Source organism: Schistocerca americana, chromosome 2 (genome assembly GCF_021461395.2).
Source record: "Schistocerca americana isolate TAMUIC-IGC-003095 chromosome 2, iqSchAmer2.1, whole genome shotgun sequence".
In the NCBI taxonomy this organism is placed as follows: domain Eukaryota; kingdom Metazoa; phylum Arthropoda; class Insecta; order Orthoptera; family Acrididae; genus Schistocerca; species Schistocerca americana.
Genome location: NC_060120.1, coordinates 211,145,042 through 211,168,750, shown reverse-complemented (window position 1 = coordinate 211,168,750; position 23,709 = coordinate 211,145,042). Strand labels below are relative to the sequence as shown.

Sequence of the window (23,709 nt, the reverse complement as noted above, 5' to 3'; positions counted from 1 at the left end):
AAAATAAAATACTTGCAGTGTGACACACTGGTGATGTGCTCATGAACTGAACTGCACTGCACTGCTCTGCACTGCCAGTTGTGGTTGCTACAACAGCCCCCTCGGCGGGAGCGGAGCGCCTTCCAGGAAGTGCGGCAGGAAGTGGATGCACTGACCAGACCTCATGATGTTCTGGTCCCCTAGAGCTGTGGTGTGCTGGTCCCCTTGAGCTGACATCCTGGTCCGTGGTGGTGCCAGAGCTGCTGCTGCCAGACCAAGTTCTGAGTGAAGCTGTGTTCGCCAAGTCTCATTGGGGGGATGGGGGGGGGGCTTTCTGAAGATGTAGGCTGATTTGACCCTGTCTGTTGTAACAGTGGCTCGTTTTCCATTTACAAGAATATCCAGGGTGTGGTCTCCCCTACTGATGATTCGATGTGGCCCAGTGTAAGGTGTCTGGAGGGCTGGTTTGACGCCATCGGTTCATAACATAATGTGAGTGCATGTTCTGATGTCTTTGTGTACAAATCTGGCAACAGTTCCATGCCTAGATGGTTGTGGAGGTCAAATTTTCCAGACATGATCATGAAGGTGACTGACAAAGGTAGACTGGTCTATATCAGGCTGTGGAGTCATGTCTACAAATTCTCCAGGCAATCGAACAACTCTCCATACACTAGTTCTGCAGAGGAACAGTCTAGATCTGGCTTCTGTGAGTTTTGTAAGCCAGACAGGACCATTTGGAGAGCTTCTGTCCACCCGTCATTGTGGCACATCAGGGCTGCTTTCAAAGTGTGGTGCCAATACTCTACTGGCCAGGTGGTAGCTGGTTGTGGTGGCTCATCCCACAGAATGCTGTTAGCTTTGTGAACAAATCAGATTCAAATTGTTTACCAAGATCTGTGGTGATATGCTAAGGACAGCCAAATCGTAACACCCAGTTTAATATGAAGGCATATGCCAATGTTTCTGCTGAGACATTGTCCACTGGAGCCACTTTTGGCCAGCGTGTGAGTTGGTTGATCATCGTCAGCAAGTATTGATGGCTGTTTGAAAAAGGTAACAGTCTCACAACATTGATGAGTATGTGAGTAAAACGGGTAGTGGTTTCAGGAAAGTTTCTGATAGGTATGCACGTGTAAGCCGACCTTATTGCACTGACACTGTATACAACAACAGGTCCACTTTTGGCAGTCTTTCTTCATCCTTGGCCACACAAAGCAATCTGGTGTTAGGCATATTGTAGTTCATGCTCCAGGATGGCACAGGTGAAGCAAAGATGTAAACGTGTTTCTCCTGAATCTTGCGGGTAAAAACAGAACAACTTGATGCCTGTGCCAAGAACGTTGACTAACTGCAGATCCAATGTAGACTTTTTTTCCTGCAAAAGCTCTTGTAGTTCCAGGTCTGTAAGTTGTGCTTCTCTGAGTTCCTTGTAGTTTATGGTGGAGACACTGCTGACATGGGAGGGACAATCCACTACTTCATTCTCAATCCTGGATATATGCTGGATGTCCATGCTGAACTGCACAATATGCAGTAATTGGTTGTGCTGCCTTGGTGAACAGTTAACATTGTTCTGTCGAAAGGCATATGACAGCGGATTATGATCTGTGAATATGGTGAACTCATGGGCCTCCAGCTGATGACAGAAGTATTTGATTGCCTCATATGTTGCTAAGAGTTCTCGGTCATAGGCACTCCACTTACACTGAGATGGTGACAACTTCTTCAAAAAGAAGGCTAGAGGTTGCCATGCATCACAGTTGTATTGTTGCAATGCTGCACCTGCACCTGTCTGGCTTGCATCTACAACCAATGCTAATGGTGCATTTGGCTTAGAATGTGCCAACAATGATACATCCACTATTGCTTGTTTAGCCCATTCAAATGCAGCTGTCATGCAGTCTGTCCATTGTATTGTTGCATTCCATTTGCATTTTGAACCTGCCAGTACAGCTGTTAATGGTTCCTGAATATCCGCTGTGTGTGGTAAATGTCTGGGGTAAAAATTCCACATCCCCAAAAATCGTCGCATTCCTTAACTGTGGATGGCTGTGACATCTGTGGGATCGCTTCCACTTTGTCAGGTAATGGTAGTGATCCAGACAGAGAGATTTGGTGGCCAAGGAAATCTACTTGTGATTGACCAATAATACATTTTGCTGTGTTGAGAATGATGCCTTATTCATCCAGCTGTTTAAAAATTTGTATGAGATGCTGGCGATGTTCTTCTGGCAAGACTGAAAATACCAATATATTGTCAAAGTAAGCAAAACAGATGGCAGACTTTGCAACACTGAATCAATGAATCTCTGCTGTGTCTGCACAGCATTTCTGAGGCCAAACATCATGAATTTACATTCAAGCAGGCCAAATAGCATAATTATGGCCATCTTCGGGTTGTCTTCTTCAGTGACAGGTATCTGTGTGTATGCCTTGGCACAGTCCAACACACTATACAGGCAGGCACAGCTCAATGCGTACTTGTAATCGCAGATCAATGGAACTGGGTAACAATTGGGCAGTGTACAGGCATTAAGTGCTCTCTAGTCCCCGCATGGGCACCACAGACTGCACTTCTTAGGCACAAGATGAAACAGTGATGACCAAGGGCTACTGAGCGGTCGCATTATACCCTCTTGAATCATATTATCAAGCTTGGCCTTGGTGATAGCTAAACTATCTGGGGCTAGCCATTGAGGTCTACAGGATAATGGCGGCCCCTCAGTGGTCAAAAACAAATATAGTGCACTGTGCTGTGCATCATTTCCTTAGGCATACCTGGAGATTTTGTCAGCACTGGAAAATCCCAAAGTAAGGTGGTGTACTCACTGTCTACTGCTTCAATCAGCTTGGCTAATTGGATGGTTGTGTGGTGCCAGAATCCTTCAGCCATCAGTCCAGTGTTTTGGTCAACCAGGCATGTGTTGACATGTCAGGCAGAAGGCTGTAATGTGCCAGGAAGTCTGCTCCTATTATTGGCTCGGCGACATCCATGATAGTGAAAATCCTGCACAGACATTCTGCGTAGGCCAAAATCTAGTTCAAAATGATGTGTACCATACATCACAATGGAATAATTGTTTGCAGCAGCTAGACAGAACGATGCATGCAGCCTACACCGGTGTAACATTGTTCGCAGGAAAATAAACAGATCAGAGCCAGTGTCAATCAAACATTTCTTGTTTGTGTGCCAGTCACTAGCAAATAGATGCTGTGATGAAGACTGGCAATCAGATGAAGTGTCTACTCATGATCACTGCTAGCATTTGGGTATGTGCAGGGTTTGGTACAGCAACAAGCTTGATAACCAAATCTTTTGTGATACCAGCATATCCCCTGCTGTGTTTCAGTCACAGGTGCAGATGAGGCAGTTGATGATCTGCTGTGTGAGCGCTTCCAGTATCTTGGTCAGCCACAATCACTGTTGGTGTTACACCGAGACATCAATTGGCTAATCTGTCATGTCAGCATATCGACCTTTGCCATCAGAGCACCATAGTTGGCACACAAAACTGTGGCTGACGTGCTCGCTCATTGCACAGTTGCTACGTTAATAGGCACAGATGAGGTAGCATCCTGTACCTTGTCTGCTAGCTCTGTTACCATGTCCAAAGGCATTTCCAACTGCGATGCTATTATTGCTTTGATGGCAGGCAGCAACCGAGTGCTCCAGTTTGTTCTCATGAGGCTGTCAGGCAGAGTACCAGCATTGATCTTACCTTCCAGGTGCCATAAGTACTGCAACGGTTTACAATCTCTGATGTCCTCCTGCATCAGAATTTGGCGGAGGCATTCTTCTTGCAAAGCTGATACTTTGCGGATAAGTTCTGCCTTGAGCAAGACACAGGCATTAATCTCTGGTGGCGCAGTTACCACGTCTTGCACTTCAGCCCTGTACTGATGATCAAGCTGGCTCACAACCAGTGCAAACTTAGTAGCGTCGGCAGTTATTCCAAAGTAAAAGAAGCCAGCTTCGACTTGCACAGACCATAGTGCTAGATTGTGATGCCAAAAGGGTGGTAGTCTAATGGTGAATCTGGACACAGCAAGGTCGATCATGGTCAGATTTTTTGTCATCTTACAGTGTCAGTTTATTTTGGGCATCAGGCAGGCGATAAATCACATCAGGGTCACCAGTTTGGTCATAGGGCTAGGTACTGGGCTGTCCAACCAGTTAGCCTACTAGTTTGCAATAAATAATGCACAACAATATCTCCAATGCTGACAATTAACACAGGACATCTTTTAGATGCAGTGTATGTCAAGGCAAGACTCACACAAAAATGAATAAGTGACTTGTTGACTTGTTACTCAAGAACTAAATATAAAAAAGGTACTTAAGAACTAACATGGAGAAAATGATAACATACAAAAAAAAAACTATATACTAAGAATAAATGGCATGGAGTAACTAACGCAACACAGCATTCCTGGTGGCCAGCGCAGAACTAATTTATCTGCGCAAAATAAAATACTTGCAGCGTGACATACAGGTGATGCACTCGTGAGCCAAACTGCACTGCTCTGCACTGCCAGTTGTGTTCACTACATATATTTTGGTGAGCCACCACAGCAACACATCAGTAAGCATCTGCAGATGATGAACAGCTGTCTCATTGAAAGACTGTGCAGCTCCCACAACATTACAATATTATCTGATATGACGACATGAACCAATGAAGCAGTTATTATGTCAGGAAGCTTCAGGGGGAGATGGCCACAGTCATATATGCTGCTGAGTATCCACAACAGAGAAGTATATTGAAGCAATGAACCATAAAGTGTATTGTGGCACTAAACAAGTGTGCTGAAAAACATTTGACAGATTTGCAAATGCTGCATTGATGGTAATATTGGAGGACCATGAGGACCTCCATCACTAGTACAGCAGATAGAGAAGAGATGTGAGTGTTTATAGTGTATGTTAGTGTTGAAATCAGAAGACTAGATGTAGCAGTACAATTTTTGTACCTAGTCAAGAGGAAATACCATCACTAATTTGAGTAGATGTTGGTTGATCATTGACATCAATCTCTGTGAGGTGTTCCAATATTGAGGGATGGAGTCAAAAATCACAGAGTTACATCACAACCATTACATAACACACAAGATTTAATATGATACAGATAAAACTAACAGAACAGGCAAGAACATGCAAGTATGTTTCCATTGTGGACACCATGGACATGTTTACACTATTGTAAAGAAAGAAGAAAAGTGTTTGACAACTATTACACTGTGAGACATCAAACAGCAGGGCAATTGTATATGTGAAAGGCAACAGCAGATGATCTGTGTGATGAATGCCATTACTATATTCTACTCAAACCTGCTGTCACATGTGCCACAGTTGTTACGCAATGTCTTACAGAGGTTACAGCTACCAAAATCAGGAAAACTAAACAAGGTAACCACCTATGGAGGTGAGGTTGTCATAGATGAAAGTACTTCATGGATGACAGCTGCCAAGGTCTCAGTAGATAACATCAACTTCATATCAGTGGCCAACCTGTCTAGACATTTGCCACTTCTGGGGCATCTTTTTCCATGATATCTGGTGTTTATCATTACCATCTGAGAAATACTGTATTATTTTCTGAGTTTGAAATGCTGCTGCGCTGAAGGTTGGAAATGGAAAATACATCCAGCTGACAGAAAACTTTGCTGTGAATGTAACTATCAATGACAGAACACATTCCACTGACTTTGTCATTTTACCAGAATGCATGCATAATGTTATCCTTTGCTGAGTTTTCTTGCAGACATTACAAGTAGCCATACATTATGGTAAATTCGTGCACTAGACTGATGAAGATTCTTGAACACATTCACCCACAATCACTCTGTGATTGTGTAACAGTGACACCTATCCCAGCACCATCAATGGGATGAATTCTGATCAAGCCTGGATGTTCAGTTAAACTGTGAAGCTCCAGTTGAGTTCAGAAAGGTACTCTGCCCTACAGAAGAAATCTATATGGCAGTGATGATTATAAAAATGACAATTGAAGGAGGGCTCTGAGTGATCAGCTACCATGACCAACTGCAACTCATCCCTACGGATATGTCCACAGGCACAGCCAAACTAGTTCAGGAACCTCAACTCAGTGCCAGCAATGGAGAATCAGGCCACACAACCATTCTGAGTATCCACCATGAAGAAGGAAAATGGCACATGACATTTCTGCATCCATTACTGGCAGCAGAACAAAAGCACCAAAACATATGCATAACAATTATCACAAACTGATGATGCCATGGGCTGTCTGAATGGTGCAAAGTATTCCTCCAAAACGGATGGGCAAGGTGGCTACTGGTAAACAGAGGTTGAAGAGGGTGATTGGGAAAAGACCGCTATCTTAAAACTTGATAGACTCTATGAGTTCTAAGCTCTGCTGTTTGATCCATGTAATGTTCCAAACATTTTTGAATGTATGATGGATAATCTGCTTCAACATCTTAACTGGTTGACATATCTTTGCTGTCAGAATGACATTGTTGTTTTCTTGAGTACATAACCATCCAAGCTATGGTGCAGGCTTTTTCCTCAGTCGAAGTAAATGTCTCTTTGTCACCCAAGGAATATATATTCTGAAGCATCTATTTGATGGAAACCATGTCTACCCAAATCCAGAAGAAGTAAGAGCCACAGCAGATTTTACAACTCCATAGCACATTCATGATTTGAAATACTTCCTCAAAAAGTGCTCCTACTATAGATGCTTCATACAGGATTTCTTTCACAGGGTGTGGCTACTACTACAAGAATGGCTGCAGGAAGATGCAGCTCCCCCCCTTTTTTTTACAGAGAGTAGCAAGAATGATCTCCCTGTATCATTAAGGAGGTGCTGATACCTTCACAAATGCTAGGATTTTTTGACCAAAATGCTGAGACAGAGCTATATACTGATGCTACAGTAATGGCATAAGTGCAGTGCTAGTGCCAAAATCAGAAGGTGCTGGAAAATGGTTACACATGCAATTAGAGTGCGTCCCAAGTCTGAGAACAATTGTGATCAAGAAAGATTGCCTTACAGTTCCGACCTTATTTGTATGGTAGACCAATCACTGTTGTGGCTGACACTTTTTATGCTGGTTATGATGCCTGAACAATCCATCAGGATGAAGAATAGTATGGACATTAGAGCTTCAAGAATACATCACAGTTGTATATTGTATTGTATTGTATAGTATGTTAACCAGGGGCCTAGAAACAACTGAGAGGCTCCATCCCTGCCACAGCCACAGTGGTCCACATCCCCACAATGACTACTGCAGTCCACTTCACCTCTCCACCGCCCCACACCAAACCACTCTTTATTGTGCAGTTCGGCACCTGGTGGACCCCCCAAGGGAACGCCTCACACCAGATGAGTGTAGCCCCTATGTTTGCGTGGTAGATTAATGGTGGTGTGTGCATACATGGAGAACTTGTTTGCACAGCAATTGCTGACATAGTATAGATGAGGCAGAATAAGGGGAACCAGCCCACATTTGCTGAGGCAGATGGAAAACTGCCTAAAAACCATCTACATACTGGCTGGCTCACCGGACCTCGACACAAGTCCGCCAGGTGGATTCATGCCGGGGACCAGGCACTCCTTCCCAGTCTGGAAAGCCATGCGTTAGACTGCACGGCTAACCGGGCGGGCACAGTTGTATATAAAAAAAGATGCAAACACAAGGATGTTGACTACCTTTTGCAGAATCCACAGGGAGCATTAAAGTGTTGGTGACATCCTTGATATCACTACATTGATAATAACTGAAGCTGAATTAAGAGGAGATGCAACATTACTGAAGCCTGAGAGAAGGAAAAAGCTGTTAAAGGAGTGTTCATATTAATAGATCGGACACTGTGTAAAAGAAATTGTGAAACAATGGGACAGAAATGGTCTCATCATCCCTGCTCATTTACAGTCAGCTTTACTGAAGTATTTTCATGATGCTTCCAAGTCAGTTCATCTAGGACATGTGAAGACCCTTGATAGAATCAGACGCAGGTATCATTATAGTTGGAGTCTCAAATGATGGCAGTCAAGTTTGGCTTTTTCTGTGCACCTGTGTCACACTTCCTCCAACAACCAATGAGTGTTCAGTAGTGTTCTGAGTCCTCTGTTGTGAATGTCATAGTGAATTATTTATTGATAGTTTATTCCATTACTTGTGAGTTGTCATCACTGATGGTGGTGGTAAGCAAAAAATTCTACATAAGCAAGTGACAGACATAATTTGCAGGATACATGCTTTCTTCAGCCACAAAGCTATTGTATACATATACTGCTTGGAACCAGAACACTGCAGTCTATGTCTGTGCCTCGACCTGTGCGAACCACCATCGTTTGTGAATCGGACTGTGGTCTGGTTGTTGTTGATCTCTCAAGCATTATGTATGCCACTATAGAGAGTGCTATGACAGAAGTATGTGCCTCAACCCTGGAAATCTGTACCAATTCCACCTGTAATTGTATCATTTCACCAAGTCTCAGGGAGGTTTTCTAAGTCTAAAAATGGGAATAAATGGGTAATAGTGAGCATTACTATTTCATACATTTCATTGTTACCAAGGTTGTACCAATTGAAAAGTCTTCAGAAATTGCCAGGTTTGTTGAAGGCATAATTTTGAAGCATGGAGCATCACATGTAGTGACCTCTGATTCTGAATGGTATTCCAGTTCAAGACCGGTATCAGGAGTAATTTCATGGTGCAGCATTGCACACAGGATGGTAACTGCCTACCATCTGCAGACAAATGATCTTGTGGTGATGCAATTAGTGGATTATTAAGATCAAGACCAAAACTTTGTTTTTCCTTACTGATTAATTCTTTGGCTTGTTCTGCTGACCACCATTGTCTTCTTGATTTGTTCTGTGATTTGTATGCTCTGTTGAGTGTCGCATGTATTCTTTTGGTAAATTAATAATGTGTGTGTTGCCAATACTGTTCGCATTTAATTGTGGATCATCATTCCCACAAGTGGTGATCCCACTGAGTGTCATGAAAGGTGACAAACGCACCAAAAGTGAGGATACTCCATTGGCTACTGTGGTCACCATCTCATCGGGACAGTTGTTGTGTACGTCAGAGGAAGTGACTACCATTCTGTAACTGGCAATAAATTTCAGACAAGTGGTGTGCACTCTCCAGGAATTGTAGCTCATGGGCTATTTGTCAAAAAGCTGCAGCGTGTCTTCTGCACTGTGAGGAAAATTCATTGCCCCACTGTACATGCTGCAACAACTGGATATACGGCCCCGGTTCCTAGAACTTTCATTTGCCACCTATGGTGTCGCTAATGACAAATTTATGTTTGTTCTGACAATTTGCATTAGACTCTCAAATCTTGTTGTTATTGCCTGATATCATACATAGCATGCCTCAGGTGTGCAAATATGTATGTCTTAAGGACAATATGGTTTGTTGAGTGTGTAAACCAACAGATCACCGAGTCCAACAAGTCTAGAAAAGTGAAGTTATTTGCAACAAATTACTTTCTGTATTCTGGTGTGATATCTGGTCACTAGTGTCCAAATGTGAAGAGCATGAGGCAATGCCGAAACAAATGTGGGTTAGTCAGTTGCCTTCTGTGGCCAAGTAGCACCTCAAATTTAGACCTGCAGTCACTTATTGCTGATAAGATATGTAATACACTGTTATATGATTCCCCATGCGGAGGTGACACTGTGAGCAAGATTACAGGGCATGCCGCTAAAGGGGAGCAGCTTCCACTAGCAGAACTAGATAGCTAGCTACAGTGCAACTTCAGTGCTCCCCGGGTGGAGTTCCAGCAAACTCCCAGGAATCCCAGAATCCCTCTGCCTGTCAGATGATGCAGCATGTGCTGTGACATCAGCAAGTGCTTAACACAGTGTTGGTGTAATTACATTTTACTGTTATCATCAGATTACCACCTTGATCAATTCTATACTTACGTTTCAGTGTAATATGGTCTGAAAATGGTAACATTTTGATCGAAAGTGGTTACCATTGCCAATAAATACTTTATTTTGGTATAATTCCTGCTTTGGATTGCTTGTTAGAAAATGAACCTCTCTGTGCAACTAACCAAATGAAGACAGCAATCAGTGCATACTCCCCTCCACTGCCAGAATTTATACTTCTTTTGAACAGAAATTGGCTGTGAACACTTAGTCACAAGAAGGTGGATTGCTCTCTAGTATTGGAGATGTGACTCTACCAGGTATATCTAGATGACATTCTGCACAGCTACAGGAGTTTATCAAGAACCCAAATACCGGAAAATGTCTATAGAACTTAGCAGTGGCCGGTTTTATTGTATTGGGATATTTCATGAAATTGTCCACACTATTTCATTTTGCTGTGTTTTAGGAAACAAGTCATTAATATCATCCATGGACTCACTCGTTCTGGAGCCAATGGTACTGTACAAAAGCAGCTGGACAGATTGGTGTGGCTGAGTCTTTGGTGTGACTGCTGGTTGTGGATGACGACTTGTTTGGCTTGTCGATCTGATAAGATGAGATGCTATGTCCACAAACCATTTGGTTCCTTCGAGGAAGGAGCCTGTGCACAACACTTTTCTCATATCCATATCGAGCTGGCCAGACCTCTCTCCCATGTGCAAAGCTTTAACTCCCCCCCCCCCCCCTCTGCCGCCGCCCCTCCCTCCAACCCCCCCCCCCCCACCCCAAATTGCCCCGTTGCCTGGAGGCAGTGCCCATATGGATATTTTGGCAGAGACAGTCGCAAATAACTTTCTCACCTCATGGCTCTCTCAGTTTGGCTGTCTGATGGATGTGACCACAGTCCAGGGCCAACAATTTGAGTCCACCTTGTTTTGTGAAATGACAGATTATGTGATTTTGTACATCATCATACAACCAGCTACCATTCATCTGGCAACAACATTTTGGAATGTTGGCATTGAACTTTAAAGTCCACCCTGATGTGTCATGGTTATTCTTGTTTGTCCTTACCCCTCATGTTGCTCAGTTCACTTGCAGCATTCATACCTGATATTGGTGCATCCACTGCAGAGTTTGTGTACAGTGAGTGTGTCTGGCTGCCTTTGAAGTTCTTCAACCAACAACAGGCTACCTACCTTGAGATCCTTCCTTCCTCATACAGTAAATCAAGAACTGCATTTCCAGTTTCCCATCCACAGCATTCCCCCACCTCCACCCCACAACACCCCTCCCCCATTTTTGTTCACAAATATTTCAGTATGTGCTCTCATGTTATGCAATGTATGGATCTGTCAAGGCCCTTTTGAAAACGCCTTGTATGGGTCCATATCTGGTTTTGGATTGCTGTGTCCACACGGTGATAATATTGGATATTGCCAAATTTACCAAGGTTTCCGTTGAACACATTTGGTTATTGCTGAACTTATCAAGGCTTCTGTTGAATGATCCAGGCAGATTTTGCGGTTCAGTTTGGTCCCACTATTGTCACTTGACACTTACGTCACAACACGCAGTGGCTGACCTACTTAACTGTCAGCAGGCAAGTCTGTTCAGCCACTGCTTACGTTGATGGGTGCAACTGCTGGCAAGGCTACAGTGTCACTGGACCAGTCCTCACAGGACGCTCACTTGATCTGGGAGAATTATATGGTGTAAATATCCATTTATCCTGGGAGCTCCAATCTGTGAGGGGCAACGGGGGGAGGGACTGTGGGTTTGTAATGCAAATAGTCGAACATTAAGGCCAAGACAAAAGTGTGAATATCTTTGTTTCACTTACTGACAAGTTCTTTAGTTTATTTTACTGACTGTAATTGTCTTCTTGGTTTATTCTGTAACATGTATCATCTGTTGAGGGATGCATGTATCCTTTTGGAAAATTAATAAAATGTTTGCTGCTAATATTGTTCATATTTAATCATGAATCAACATTACCACAGCCTCAGTGCACATTTTAATAAAACACTGGCAGAAGTGCTCTTAATGTACATAGATGGAAAAATGTGGATAAATGTAAATTAATGCAGATGAGTAGGAAAACCAATCCTGTAATGTTTGAATACAATACTAGCGGTGTGCTGCTCGACACAGTTACATCAATTAAATATCTAAGCATAATGTTGCGAAGTGATTTATTGGAAGAATTCCACAAAATTGTAGCTCATGTATAAAGAAAACTGCATACAAAACACTTGTGCAGTCTTTCCTTGAGTACTACTTGAGTGTTTGGGATCCACACTAGGTCAGATTAAAGGGAGACAGTGAAGCGGTTAAGAGCTGTGCCAAAGTCTGTTGCTGGTAGGTTTGATCAATATGTGAGTATTGCTGTGTGAACTCCAATGGGAGGGAAAAAGATGTTCTTTTTGCAAAATACTGCTGCGAAAGTTTAGATAACTGGTATTTGTGACAGACTATACAACCATCCTACTGCCACCAACGTAAATCCTGTGTAAGGATCGTAAAGGCAACATAAGAGAAACCATGGCTTGTATGGAAATATACAGATAGTCGTTTTTCCCTTGCTCTGTTTGTGAGTGGAACAGCAAATGGAATGACTGGCAAGCTGCCCTCCACCATGCATCATCTGGTGGCTTGCAGATGCTGAACAGAAAGACTGGGATATAATGCTGCCTGTTGTGACATTCACATACAGAGCACAGACAAAAATATGGGAACACCACAGACACAACACATTATCATGTTCCTGTTGGTGTAGGAAACCACTGGAATTCAAAACAGCTTCCAGTCATCTCAGAATGGATAAATACAGGTACTGTATGGTTTTCAAGGGAATCTTATACCATTCTTTGTGCAAAAGAAGTGACAAGTTCAGATAACAATGATGGAAGTGAATAGCAGTCATACATCATTCTCTCTGAAGTAGACCACAAAGACTCAGTAATATTGTGGTAAGGCGACTGTGGTGGCCAGGAAAATGCAACAATTCATGCTTGTGTTCACAAAACCAGTCCTTAATGATACAAGCTAGGTGAACAGGAACCTTGTTGTCTTGGAACACAGCATTGCCAATGGGAACAAACATTCTACCATGTGATAGACCTTATTAGCCAAAATGGTCAAATAATCTTTGGCAGTACCATGGAACACTGTGATTTGGCTGTCAAAATCAACACTGAACCCCCACTATGTTTCACTCTTGGGATGTAAACTCGACCACAAATTGGAAATGGGTTTAACATCCCATAAATCTGGAAAGGATGTGAAACAAGATTTATCAGACCAAATGACTTTCTTCCACTGCTCCATAGTCCACATTTCATGGATTTGGCACCACATTTTCCTATTATGGCATGTGCAGCACTGGTGTGTCATTTTGGAATTTCAGTTCGTCCTGCTATTCCCAATTTATGGAGCACATTCCATGTTGTTTTGGTGTTTACAGGGTTCACAAGTTTGACATTCATTTCTGCAGTGACTTTTGCAGCTGTCACCCTCTTATTTTTCACCACAATACTCTTCATCGATCATCTGTCATGATCACACAACACACGCTTTAGTCTGCATTGTGACTTAGCAGATGATGTTTTTCCGCTTTCCCTGTATGCAGTACAAATCTTTGATATGGTGGCTCTTGAAATAACAAACATTTTGGCTAACTTGGTTATGGGAGCAGCCACCATACAAGTGCCAACAAATTAGCCACATTTGAATTCACTTAGCTCTGATGTAATGCACTCAAAACATCATAGAACACAGTTCTAACCACAACTGACACTTATAAACATATTGAGAACATTGCAGAGAGGCCGTTCATGGTCAAAAACAACAGAGCAACCTGTAGACTTGGTTAATATCTGTATGTATGTTCAAGCAAGCATTTCTGATGGTGTTTCCACATTTTTGTCCAACCTCTGTACAGTACTACAAAGCAAGACATTATGGTTCGCACACCATTACTTCTGGTGCATGGTGGAGAGAAGGAAACAACAATGGATACTTTGTTTCCATTTCACTTTGACAATTCTGACATGCATATGGATGTTAGGTAGCCAGGATAAGGACCATAAATGTTATAATGCCACACACTAGACTGTTAGATACAACCAAGGTGACCTGTTGTGGATATTTATATGTGTGTTGAAAGTTACACTATTATTAAAGCAATATTTTGGTTGATACTAAATCATTCATCATTTGTCAGATTCCACTGGCAAAGTTCAAGGTGAATATCCTAAATTGAGGAGACAAAAAGGGCAGACACTTCACCCATACTGTTTGCATGAAACACTATCATATTTGGATGGCACAGATCAATGACAGGAGCTTCCAACATAAAGGAAATTAAGATATGAAGATGATTGTGATGGCTCAATGGAAGTAACTACTCTTTAAAGTCCCAAAGACCATGAGTGTATGACCATGACTAGATCCAGGTACAAGACACTATAGTCCTTTTCTAACTTCAAAAAACCAGAGGGTCTCTCTTTTGTAAGGAGGGGGAGCAATGTCACACTTTGTGTTATCATTTGTGATATAGCAGTTATTGTCATGGTCTGTAAACATGGGTCACCAGTTCAATTCCAGCCTCCTCCAATTATTTATCATTTGATATAATTAATGGAAAATTCTGTGACTTGCTGATTTGTGGATTATGTAATTTGCTAAAACATTCTATTTTTGTATAAGTAAGTGCTCCATCTGCTGAGGCATGCAGTTTAGCTCTGTCTGTACCTTTGTATTTGCTTAATAAAGGTGCTTTCAGTGTAGAGTTTTACTTCTTGTTGATGATGTACTCTCATAACTGGTACATGATTTCAGATTCCATATGGCAATATCATTAATACACTGTTGTTGTTGTTGTGGTCTTCAGTCCAGAGACTGGTTTGATGCAGCTCTCCATGCTACTCTATCCTGTGCAAGCTTCTTCATCTCCCAGTACCTACTGCAACCTACATCCTTCTGAATCTGCTTAGTGTATTCATCTCTTGGTCTCCCTCTACGATTTTTACCCTCCACGCTGCCCTCCAATGCTAAATTTGTGACCCCTTGATGCCTCAAAACATGTCCTACTAACCGATCCCTTCTTCTAGTCAAGTTGTGCCACAAACTTCTGTTCTCCCCAATCCTATTCAATACCTTCTCATTAGTTACGTGATCTACCCACCTTATCTTCAGCATTCTTCTGTAGCACCACATTTCGAAAGCTTCTATTCTCTTCTTGTCCAAACTGGTTATCGTCCATGTTTCACTTCCATACATGGCTACACTCCATACAAATACTTTCAGAAACGACTTCCTGACACTTAAATCTATACTCGATGTTAACAAATTTCTCTTCTTCAGAAACGATTTCCTTGCCATTGCCAGTCTACATTTTATATCCTCTCTGCTTCGACCATCATCAGTTATTTTACTCCCTAAATAGCAAAACTCCTTTACTACTTTAAGTGTCTCATTTCCTAATCTAATCCCCTCAGCATCACCCGATTTAATTTGTCTACATTCCATTATCCTCGTTTTGCTTTTGTTGATGTTCATCTTATATCCTCCTTTCAAGACACTGTCCATTCCGTTCAACTGCTCTTCCAAGTCCTTTGCTGTCTCTGACAGAATTACAATGTCATCGGCGAACCTCAAAGTTTTTACTTCTTCTCCATGAATTTTAATACCTACTCCGAATTTTTCTTTTGTTTCCTTTACTGCTTGCTCAATATACAGATTGAATAACATCGGGGAGAGGCTACAACCCTGTCTCACTATGTGGTGTAAAATGCAAGATATCTCAGAGTAATTCAAATTTTTCTGTATTTGACTATCTGCTGCAGTTTATTGAATACTATTTTAATTACTTGTGAATAATTTTATCTGAAAAAAAGCAGAGAGAACTCAATTATTTACAGGAAAAGTATTGTAGCATAGTGGATATAATCTTTTAACATTAATAAAATTTGATTTTTTATTCTGAAAAAATAAGAACAGCATTGCATTTGCATGCAAGCATGAATATGCATTCTGCTCTCCTTACTTAAGATTTTACCCATAGCATTACAATAATAGAAAAAATTACTGAAGAGAAAACTCCTTTTTAAAATAGATCATAAACAAATCAATAGGACATTAAATTTTGATCTTCCTCACAAATACCTCACAGTAAGTATCACAAATTGGGAATTTGTTCCCTTGGAAATCATGGATACACTTCATTACTTGGTTTTACCAGATTTCATGTGGTATATTTGCATCGGTAGCATTCATTTTAAAAAAATTTCAGGGTAACATTAGGACATGCGTGAATTTTTTCCTTTGTACTATATATTTTACAATTATTCATATTCAAAGAGTGTAAAGATTAATTTGAGACACTTTGTGAAATGGAACTTTCTGTTTAGCCTATAATTAAGATTTTCTATATTGAACATGGAATACAAAATAGATAAGTGAAAAGAAGTTCTAGCTAATCTGTTGAATGATTTGATGATGCAACATTTAACTGTTGAAACTAAAGTGTGAAAACACTTAGAGATATTTAGATAACTGTTTCATCCAAATGTATGTCTATCCTACAGTACTGGCTGTCACTCCAACATTTGCAACACTTGTCTTCAATCTACAAACGGCAGGATGCAGACATCAAATTCGAGGTCTCGCTTTACTGAAAAAACAAGACATTCATGAGATACGCAGTGAGGTAATTGAAAAAATGCTTCATAACATTCAGTAATAGTGCTTCTAAATGATAAAAAACCTTTGTATATAGTTCCTGCTTGACAGGATTTCTAGACTATGAAGCGTGTGTTTATAGTTGGATAGAAATAGAAAGAGAGACGTAAATTTCTACCTGCCGAGTGGCAGCAGCCACACACACTTACTACACACATACACTCGTTTCAGAACCAGAGGATTGTTTATAATAATGAAAAATAATGATAAAATGATAAACAACTTGCACATAGGCATACTAGGTGTCATACTTTCCCTCTGCCCAACAATGGAAGAAACAGAAAGAGACCTTAGTATATGGTACAATATCACACATTTCACAGTTATTCACTGAGTATAAATGTGAATGTAAACATAGAACTGAATGGAGATAGGGTGGTTATTTATGAATTAACAATGACAATTATTGCCCAGCCTACCCAGTACAAACATACTATTTTTCTTCATGAAATACTAGCTTAATGATGCAGTCACCTGACCCACACCAGCAATAGGATTAAAAACACTTAGTTGATCTTAGTTGGGATAACAGCTGGGTAACACCTATACCAGGAGAACCATGAGCATGAGAAATTTATTCAGATAAAAAACAAACAAAAACAATATTACAGTAATGGAAATTACTGCTAGTAAAAGTTAAGTTCAGCATTAAATGGGATACACCACACAAACTTACGAGGTTTAAAATTATTTTCAATATAGATTTGTTCTTGATGCTAGTATCAAGATATTAAAAACTTCCCCTCTGATGTAAAGAACAAAACATGGAATCTGAAAAAATAGGAAATATGTCACTATCGGTGGAAGCATTTGGGCACATGTTTGGTTGCGAGTGTGAGACTGTGTAATTAGAGTAGAAAAAAAAGAGGTAGCCCAAAACTGAATCTCTGAACTAATACATGTCTCTGTATAACACAAACTTGTTGGCTGTAGGTGAGTGCTCGTCTTTCCTTGTTTTTATGTATTATTTTGATAAAAATATTTGATGAAGATAAATAACTGTGAACCATACTAAAGCTTCTTCAAAGACCATGGACTTCTGTCATTTACATACTCATGATTTAAGCGGCATGCAACAAACATCAAATGGCATGAAGTGTACTACTTGTTTGGATATGCAACTGATTAGCATTTCAGTGCAATGGCACAAAGTAGAGAGTAATAATGCCACTTACATTCTATTTATAGGGAAAGATTATGCAACAGATTTCTCATTTGGAAATTACATCTGAATGTTGTTTGTTTGTGAGAAGATCGAGTTATGCCTTGAGCAAGGAGCAAAGTCTACCTGCACATGTCAGAATTTGACAGTGGCAGGATCACATCCTATCAAGACTACGGTTTATTGTTTTGCAATATTGCTTCTTGCATAGGTCAGGATCCCATACTGTCTTGAGGAAAGTGGGCTCAGGAGGGCAGTACTCAATACTGTTCAGGATCTCAAAGGTCTCACAAGACAAGCTCCCAACAACAAAGATGTATTGCAGGAGTGTACAGTCATGTCATGTAGCGTGAATCAGGAAGTGACTTTGTTTGCAGTAAGACAACACCTGAAGCACCATGGACTGCCAGCATGGCGTTGTGGCTTTCATTGATGAGGCTTCAAAGAGACCCCAATGATAACACGGAGACAGCAGTGGCAGCACATTGCCGTTTCAGGCACATCCCAGTTCTCTGTACAGCATCACAATGGATGTATCCAGGTGTGGAGGCTACAATGTGAGGGAATATTTCCAGACTGCATTAGTCATCATCATAAGGGACCAGCATGTGACACGATGTTATGGGGTGCCACAGGGTACACAATGCGAACACCTCTAGTTCACAAAAGAAGGTCATTTACTGAGCTTTACATTTCTGGTATATTAAAGCTGGTGGCTGTGCCTTGAGATCTTTAAACAAGATAACACAAGACTGCATGTCTCAACCTGACTCATTACAGATGGTGTTCAACTGCTCCTCTGGCTGACATGTTCTGCAGATCTCTCTGCCAGGCTACCACTCACCACTGTAGTACTTCAAGAATTTCCACATAATTTCTAGAACCACTCATCCTTCTACCATCTTGAACACACAATAATTTAAAAATAAGTGTGAGAAAATGTACATACTGCATGACACATGTTTGTGTGTGCAGGCTGGAAAGGAGTCACGAACACAAGGTAGACACGACAGTTTAATGGCATCGACAAGTGTTTGCCACTCACGCCACGGAAGTTGGATTCGAAGGACAAGGAGTGTTTATGTATCTTATGGTGTTTTATATTGTTGATTATTGTAAGAAGAATAAAAGAAGAACAGTTGAAAAATTTGGTGACTATACTTCAAGTGTTGGACTTGCTAGAAGCAAGACACGTTCACAGGTTATGTGGTTGTAAAAACTACGCTATTGTAAATGAATTTAATTGAGCCTAATGCTAGATGAAGAGAACTGTTTCCTGGAATTGGATTTGGTTTAAAAATTCAATTGGTGAAAATTAATAAATGCAATAAAAGAGAAGACATAAGAAAGATATTATGGTAAAAGAAAAGAGAGAAGATTCCAATGTACTAGACTAAGAAGAAATATGACGAGAATAATTCATCAAAGAAGATCCAGTGTGGGGAGTAAGCGGGTCTCACCCACACTGCAGGGACACAGACAGGGAAACCAGCCTACGTCCAATGACACCGGCACCAGTCGCTGATCACCGGTGCCGATTCCACATACACTCGCCGACGGTGAAACCAATATTCAATGCCTGAAACCAATATTCGACACCACTGGCACCAGTGCAGTTTACCAGCGTTGATTACGCATTCGCTCACCAACGCAGCTAGAACTCTACGCTGGGTGGGTGCAAGACAATAAGTGTTTGCATATAAAGTTACAGAAACTGTTGAATAATAGACTGTTAGTATAGTTATTATACTTAATGTAGAATTTTTTTATTTTTTATTTATTTATTTATTTATTTTTGATGATCACTAGACCAAAAACTAAGAGAAATATGGATAATACACAGAGAATTGGGGAAACTTCAAAACCAGCTATGGCAATGAAAGTGAGTAAGGAGGTGCCAGACTGGTCCGAATTAGCGAATTTGATCAAAACTTAAAATAATAAAATAGATAAACAAAGTCTTAAATTAGATTCAGTGAATACTCAATTAAATAATAAATTGGATGTTCAGAATGAAACTTTAGGATTGTTAAGTGTTAAGGTAGATTCACAAAGTAAAGACTTTAGTAATTTATGTGAAGGTATGGGAAATTTGAAGACTGAATTCGATGCTTTAACTACTAAAGTAGAAAATTTTAAAATAGATTTGAAAGAGGAATTAACTAGTTTGTTTAGCAGTCATGTAAACCAACTGTTCATTGTCTTTAGTCAGACACAGAGTAAACAATTCCATGACTTAGTTAAAAAGCTAGAATTGGATATTGCAGATAAATATAATAAGGTAGAAGCCAAACTTGGTGAAAAATTAGGATCATTTCAAAGTGTATGTAATGTTACATTTGATGCTATAAAACATAGATTACACACTTTAAAAGTGAGTGTTGAGAAACAGGACAAGTTATTACCACTATTCCAATTGCAAATTGCAGGCATCAACACTCTAGTAGATAATGTGGAATGAAACTTTAAAGAAAAACTAGCAACTTCAGATATGATAAATATAAGTAGCCTGGAGGAACAGGTAGAAGAGATGATAGATGGAAAAGTTGCCACAAGAGTAATCTCCGAGAGCGTATCTCCTGTTTTATCTTTTGAGTTTAGTAATACCAAGAGAGGTATGAGTGAACTATGGAAAGGATTCATATTTATCCAGGATAATGTAGAAAATAGAACAACTTTACCTGATGTTATGTTACCAAGTAAAGTGGTGATTGTTTTGCCGTGGGGAGACTTTCACGTAAAATTTAATGAGAAGTACTGGTTTGCACTTGCTCAAGTGAATTTAATATCAGATCCATGGGATTCGGGTGGGATCACATATGTCCCCCAAGGATGTTAACATTCTGAGTTAATGGGCAAGGTGACGACCATCGGAACCCAAGTTGTTTTCGGGGTTTCTTGAAAGACAGTTTTCTTGCACCAAATTCTCTTCAAATCTTAAACTATTCTGTAATCTACTCCTAAAATCTTAAACTACCTTATAATTTTAGTACATAGGAAACTGGATATGACAGTCAAGTAGAAAACTTGAGAGAATCACGAATAAACGGTGATCTGTAGACATGAAATAAAACAAGTAGAATATTATATTTATGGATAACGTAATATAAGGTGATGAACAGAACAACTATTTTATCATAGTGTATAATTTTCTGTTTTGTACAGAATATTTTATACCTTTTGTGAGATATGATATATATGGGGGGGTTTGTATAATTTTTGGAAGGGATGGGTATTGTCGATTAAAACACGATTTACACCAACATATAAATCATAGCTAACACAGAACACACACCACACCTTTGAAACAACCCTCACGAACAAGTGTGACTGATTCTTCACCATTTACCATTCCATAGGGGTTGCTAAGATTTTCTTTGGGGACCTCAAGGGTGAAGGTGGGAATGTCCGTTCTGTAGCAGACGATTTAACACCATACCTCTTTTGGCTTCTCACTAAAGTACCGGTGAGGTAGGGATCCTGGGGAAAGGGGGTGAGAAGGATTTCCTGTCTTTGGGGCTAACTTCCTTCTCTTCTTCAATCTTAGCAACCATTTCTATTTTTTCTTTTCTTACTTCTCTTTTGAGTACCTATCTATTTTTCCCTCTTTCCATATTCATCTACTTCTATCGCAGAAGTCCTTCCTGGATTCTGTGGTTTCCAATAACCTACAACTTATCTCCAGATAAGAAGGCTGAAGAATCAAGCTGCACAAACACACATCATCATACACACAAAGATATACGAGTATGCAAACAATGAAACTACTAACTAGAAACCTGTCGAGAGGTATGAACCGTCAAGTGTTGTAGTGGGAAGGTATGGTTCAATTGTAATAATTATTAAGGAATGTCAGTTTAACAAATATTCTGACAATTTGTAGGATAGTGGGACTCTTATAACCTAAGTAAACATATTATATATTGAATAGTGTATAGAGACATAGTATATACCAAGCACGTATAAGTTGAAAAGTAGGGGAGAACTCAAGGGACCAAAGGAAGTATTAAGAAGGATATGAAAAGTGCATAATATATTTATATTTTTACTGGGAAATATTTAATTGTAGTGTACATAATAATGTATACTAGGGCAATGAACCATGAGGCCTACTCACAAATAATAAAGGGGGACGTACCCGACATTTGCTAACCATATAGGGCAGGCGTACCTACGTGGAGATAGGACGCTCTGTGAGCTGATGAATAGGGATGTTTTAAAAAAGGGGGATAACTACCAAAATGGAAGGAGTAAGTGCATTCAGAGGGTCAACCCACATGTAAGGTATAGGTACTGTTCCTAGGGGAAAAGGACAGTATCGTGACAGAAATCACACATTTTGTAGGAAATGTTCTGGTGAGTTTGAATTCTATATTCCACTGGCATTATTATGTTTTATGTGAGTTTACTAGTGTCGAGAAGAACACTTTCATTTGCCCAGAGTTCCTACAGACTACAAACAGTCTATAATTAATGAGACTATCACGTACTAAAGAAGCAGTACAAATAATTAGAATAAAGAATAAAATACTGAAGTATCATGAAGACCTGGAGCTCATGATGGGAAACCAAAGGCTTAGGCCCCATGACTCCTAGATATAGAAGAATTGACTCCAACATTGAATGAAATATACCCATTTTATAATCAAAGTAAAATGAAAAAAGAAAAGCTAAATGGCAAATAAAAGGGTTAAGCATGGAAGCATGGTTAATAAAAAAATGTGGAATGTATACTATGGTAATATGAATTATTGTTACATGTAATGACTATGACATGACATAAAGACTATGTATAAAATCTTGTGTGTTCGAACTGAGGGGAGGGATATGTTGTGCTTCAAGAATTTCCATATAAATTCTAGAACCACTCATCCTTCTACCGTCTCGAACACACGATTTTTTAAAAATAAGTGTGAGAGAATATACATACTGCGTGACACATGTTTATGTGTGCAGGCTGGAAAGGAGTCACGAGCACAAGGTAGACGTGACGGTCGAACGGCATTGACAAGTATTTGCCGCTCGCGCCACGGAAATCAGATTGGAAGAACAAGAAGTGTTTATGTATCTTATGGTGTTTTATATCATTGATTACACTGTTCGACATGGGTTCTATTTCTGATATTAAAGTATGTGCTTCTAGACCATTTTACCGTGGGAAATTCAAATATGTAAACAAAATATCGTTGTCAGGGATACTTTTTATGTAATATGTATATATATGTATATTCACAATTCATGGCAAACACAGAGACGTTATAGAGAAATACGAGTATGTTGCTGCATCCAGTAGTGATAGAACGTGATAATTTCTTGTGCAACAGCAGGTGGGAAGAATCAGGCATCATTAGGTTATCCCCTGCCACACCTATGTCACTAAGACCACCTGAAACATCTCATTAACTCAAACGGCGACAGCCGGTCGCTGCCTCGGCAGTAAAGCTTCACGCCTCCTAGGGGCAGGTGCATCGAGTTTACAACAGTGGTGTTGGCCGCAGTTTGTGTCAATCTTAACGAGTGGGTGTTTTGGCTGACAAGTAACTGTCTGTCGTATTTCCGAGCACGGTTGAATTTTTTAGTTCCAGTGTGTAAACTGATTGAGCCTGGTGCTGAAGGTAAAACGACTGCTTGTTTTTACACATCAGCGTTCCTCTAGTTCCCTGCTATTAAGTTAATACAGGTGTATTACCAAAGCGGTATTTTTAAATTTGTAGAAATGCCATGTCGTCGTGGACGTCGATATAAGCCAGACAACTTCTGCTACATCTGTGGGAAGTTCATTTTTGCCAGAAATAGGAAGAAAATTTCTTCAGTCATAAAGAAAGCATACAAACATTACTTTGGAGTAGAGGTAGGAGACCAAGATAAAGAATGGGCACCACATTTCTGTTGTGCTACATGTTACTGCAAACTAATTCAGTGGTGGAAAGGTAAAG

At 40.3% G+C, this 23,709-nt stretch overlaps 1 protein-coding gene across 3 annotated transcripts in view; it reads left to right on the top strand.

The window, feature by feature from the left end:
- LOC124594815 (adhesion G-protein coupled receptor G6-like) overlaps window positions 1–23,709 on the top strand; it is a 189,264-nt gene that overhangs the window by 134,461 nt on the left and 31,094 nt on the right. For all 3 annotated transcript variants that reach the window (XM_047133258.1, XM_047133256.1, XM_047133257.1), the window contains one exon: window positions 16,458–16,579. In XM_047133258.1, coding sequence (XP_046989214.1) covers window positions 16,458–16,579 — 122 coding nt within the window. The remainder of the gene's footprint in view (window positions 1–16,457; window positions 16,580–23,709) is intronic.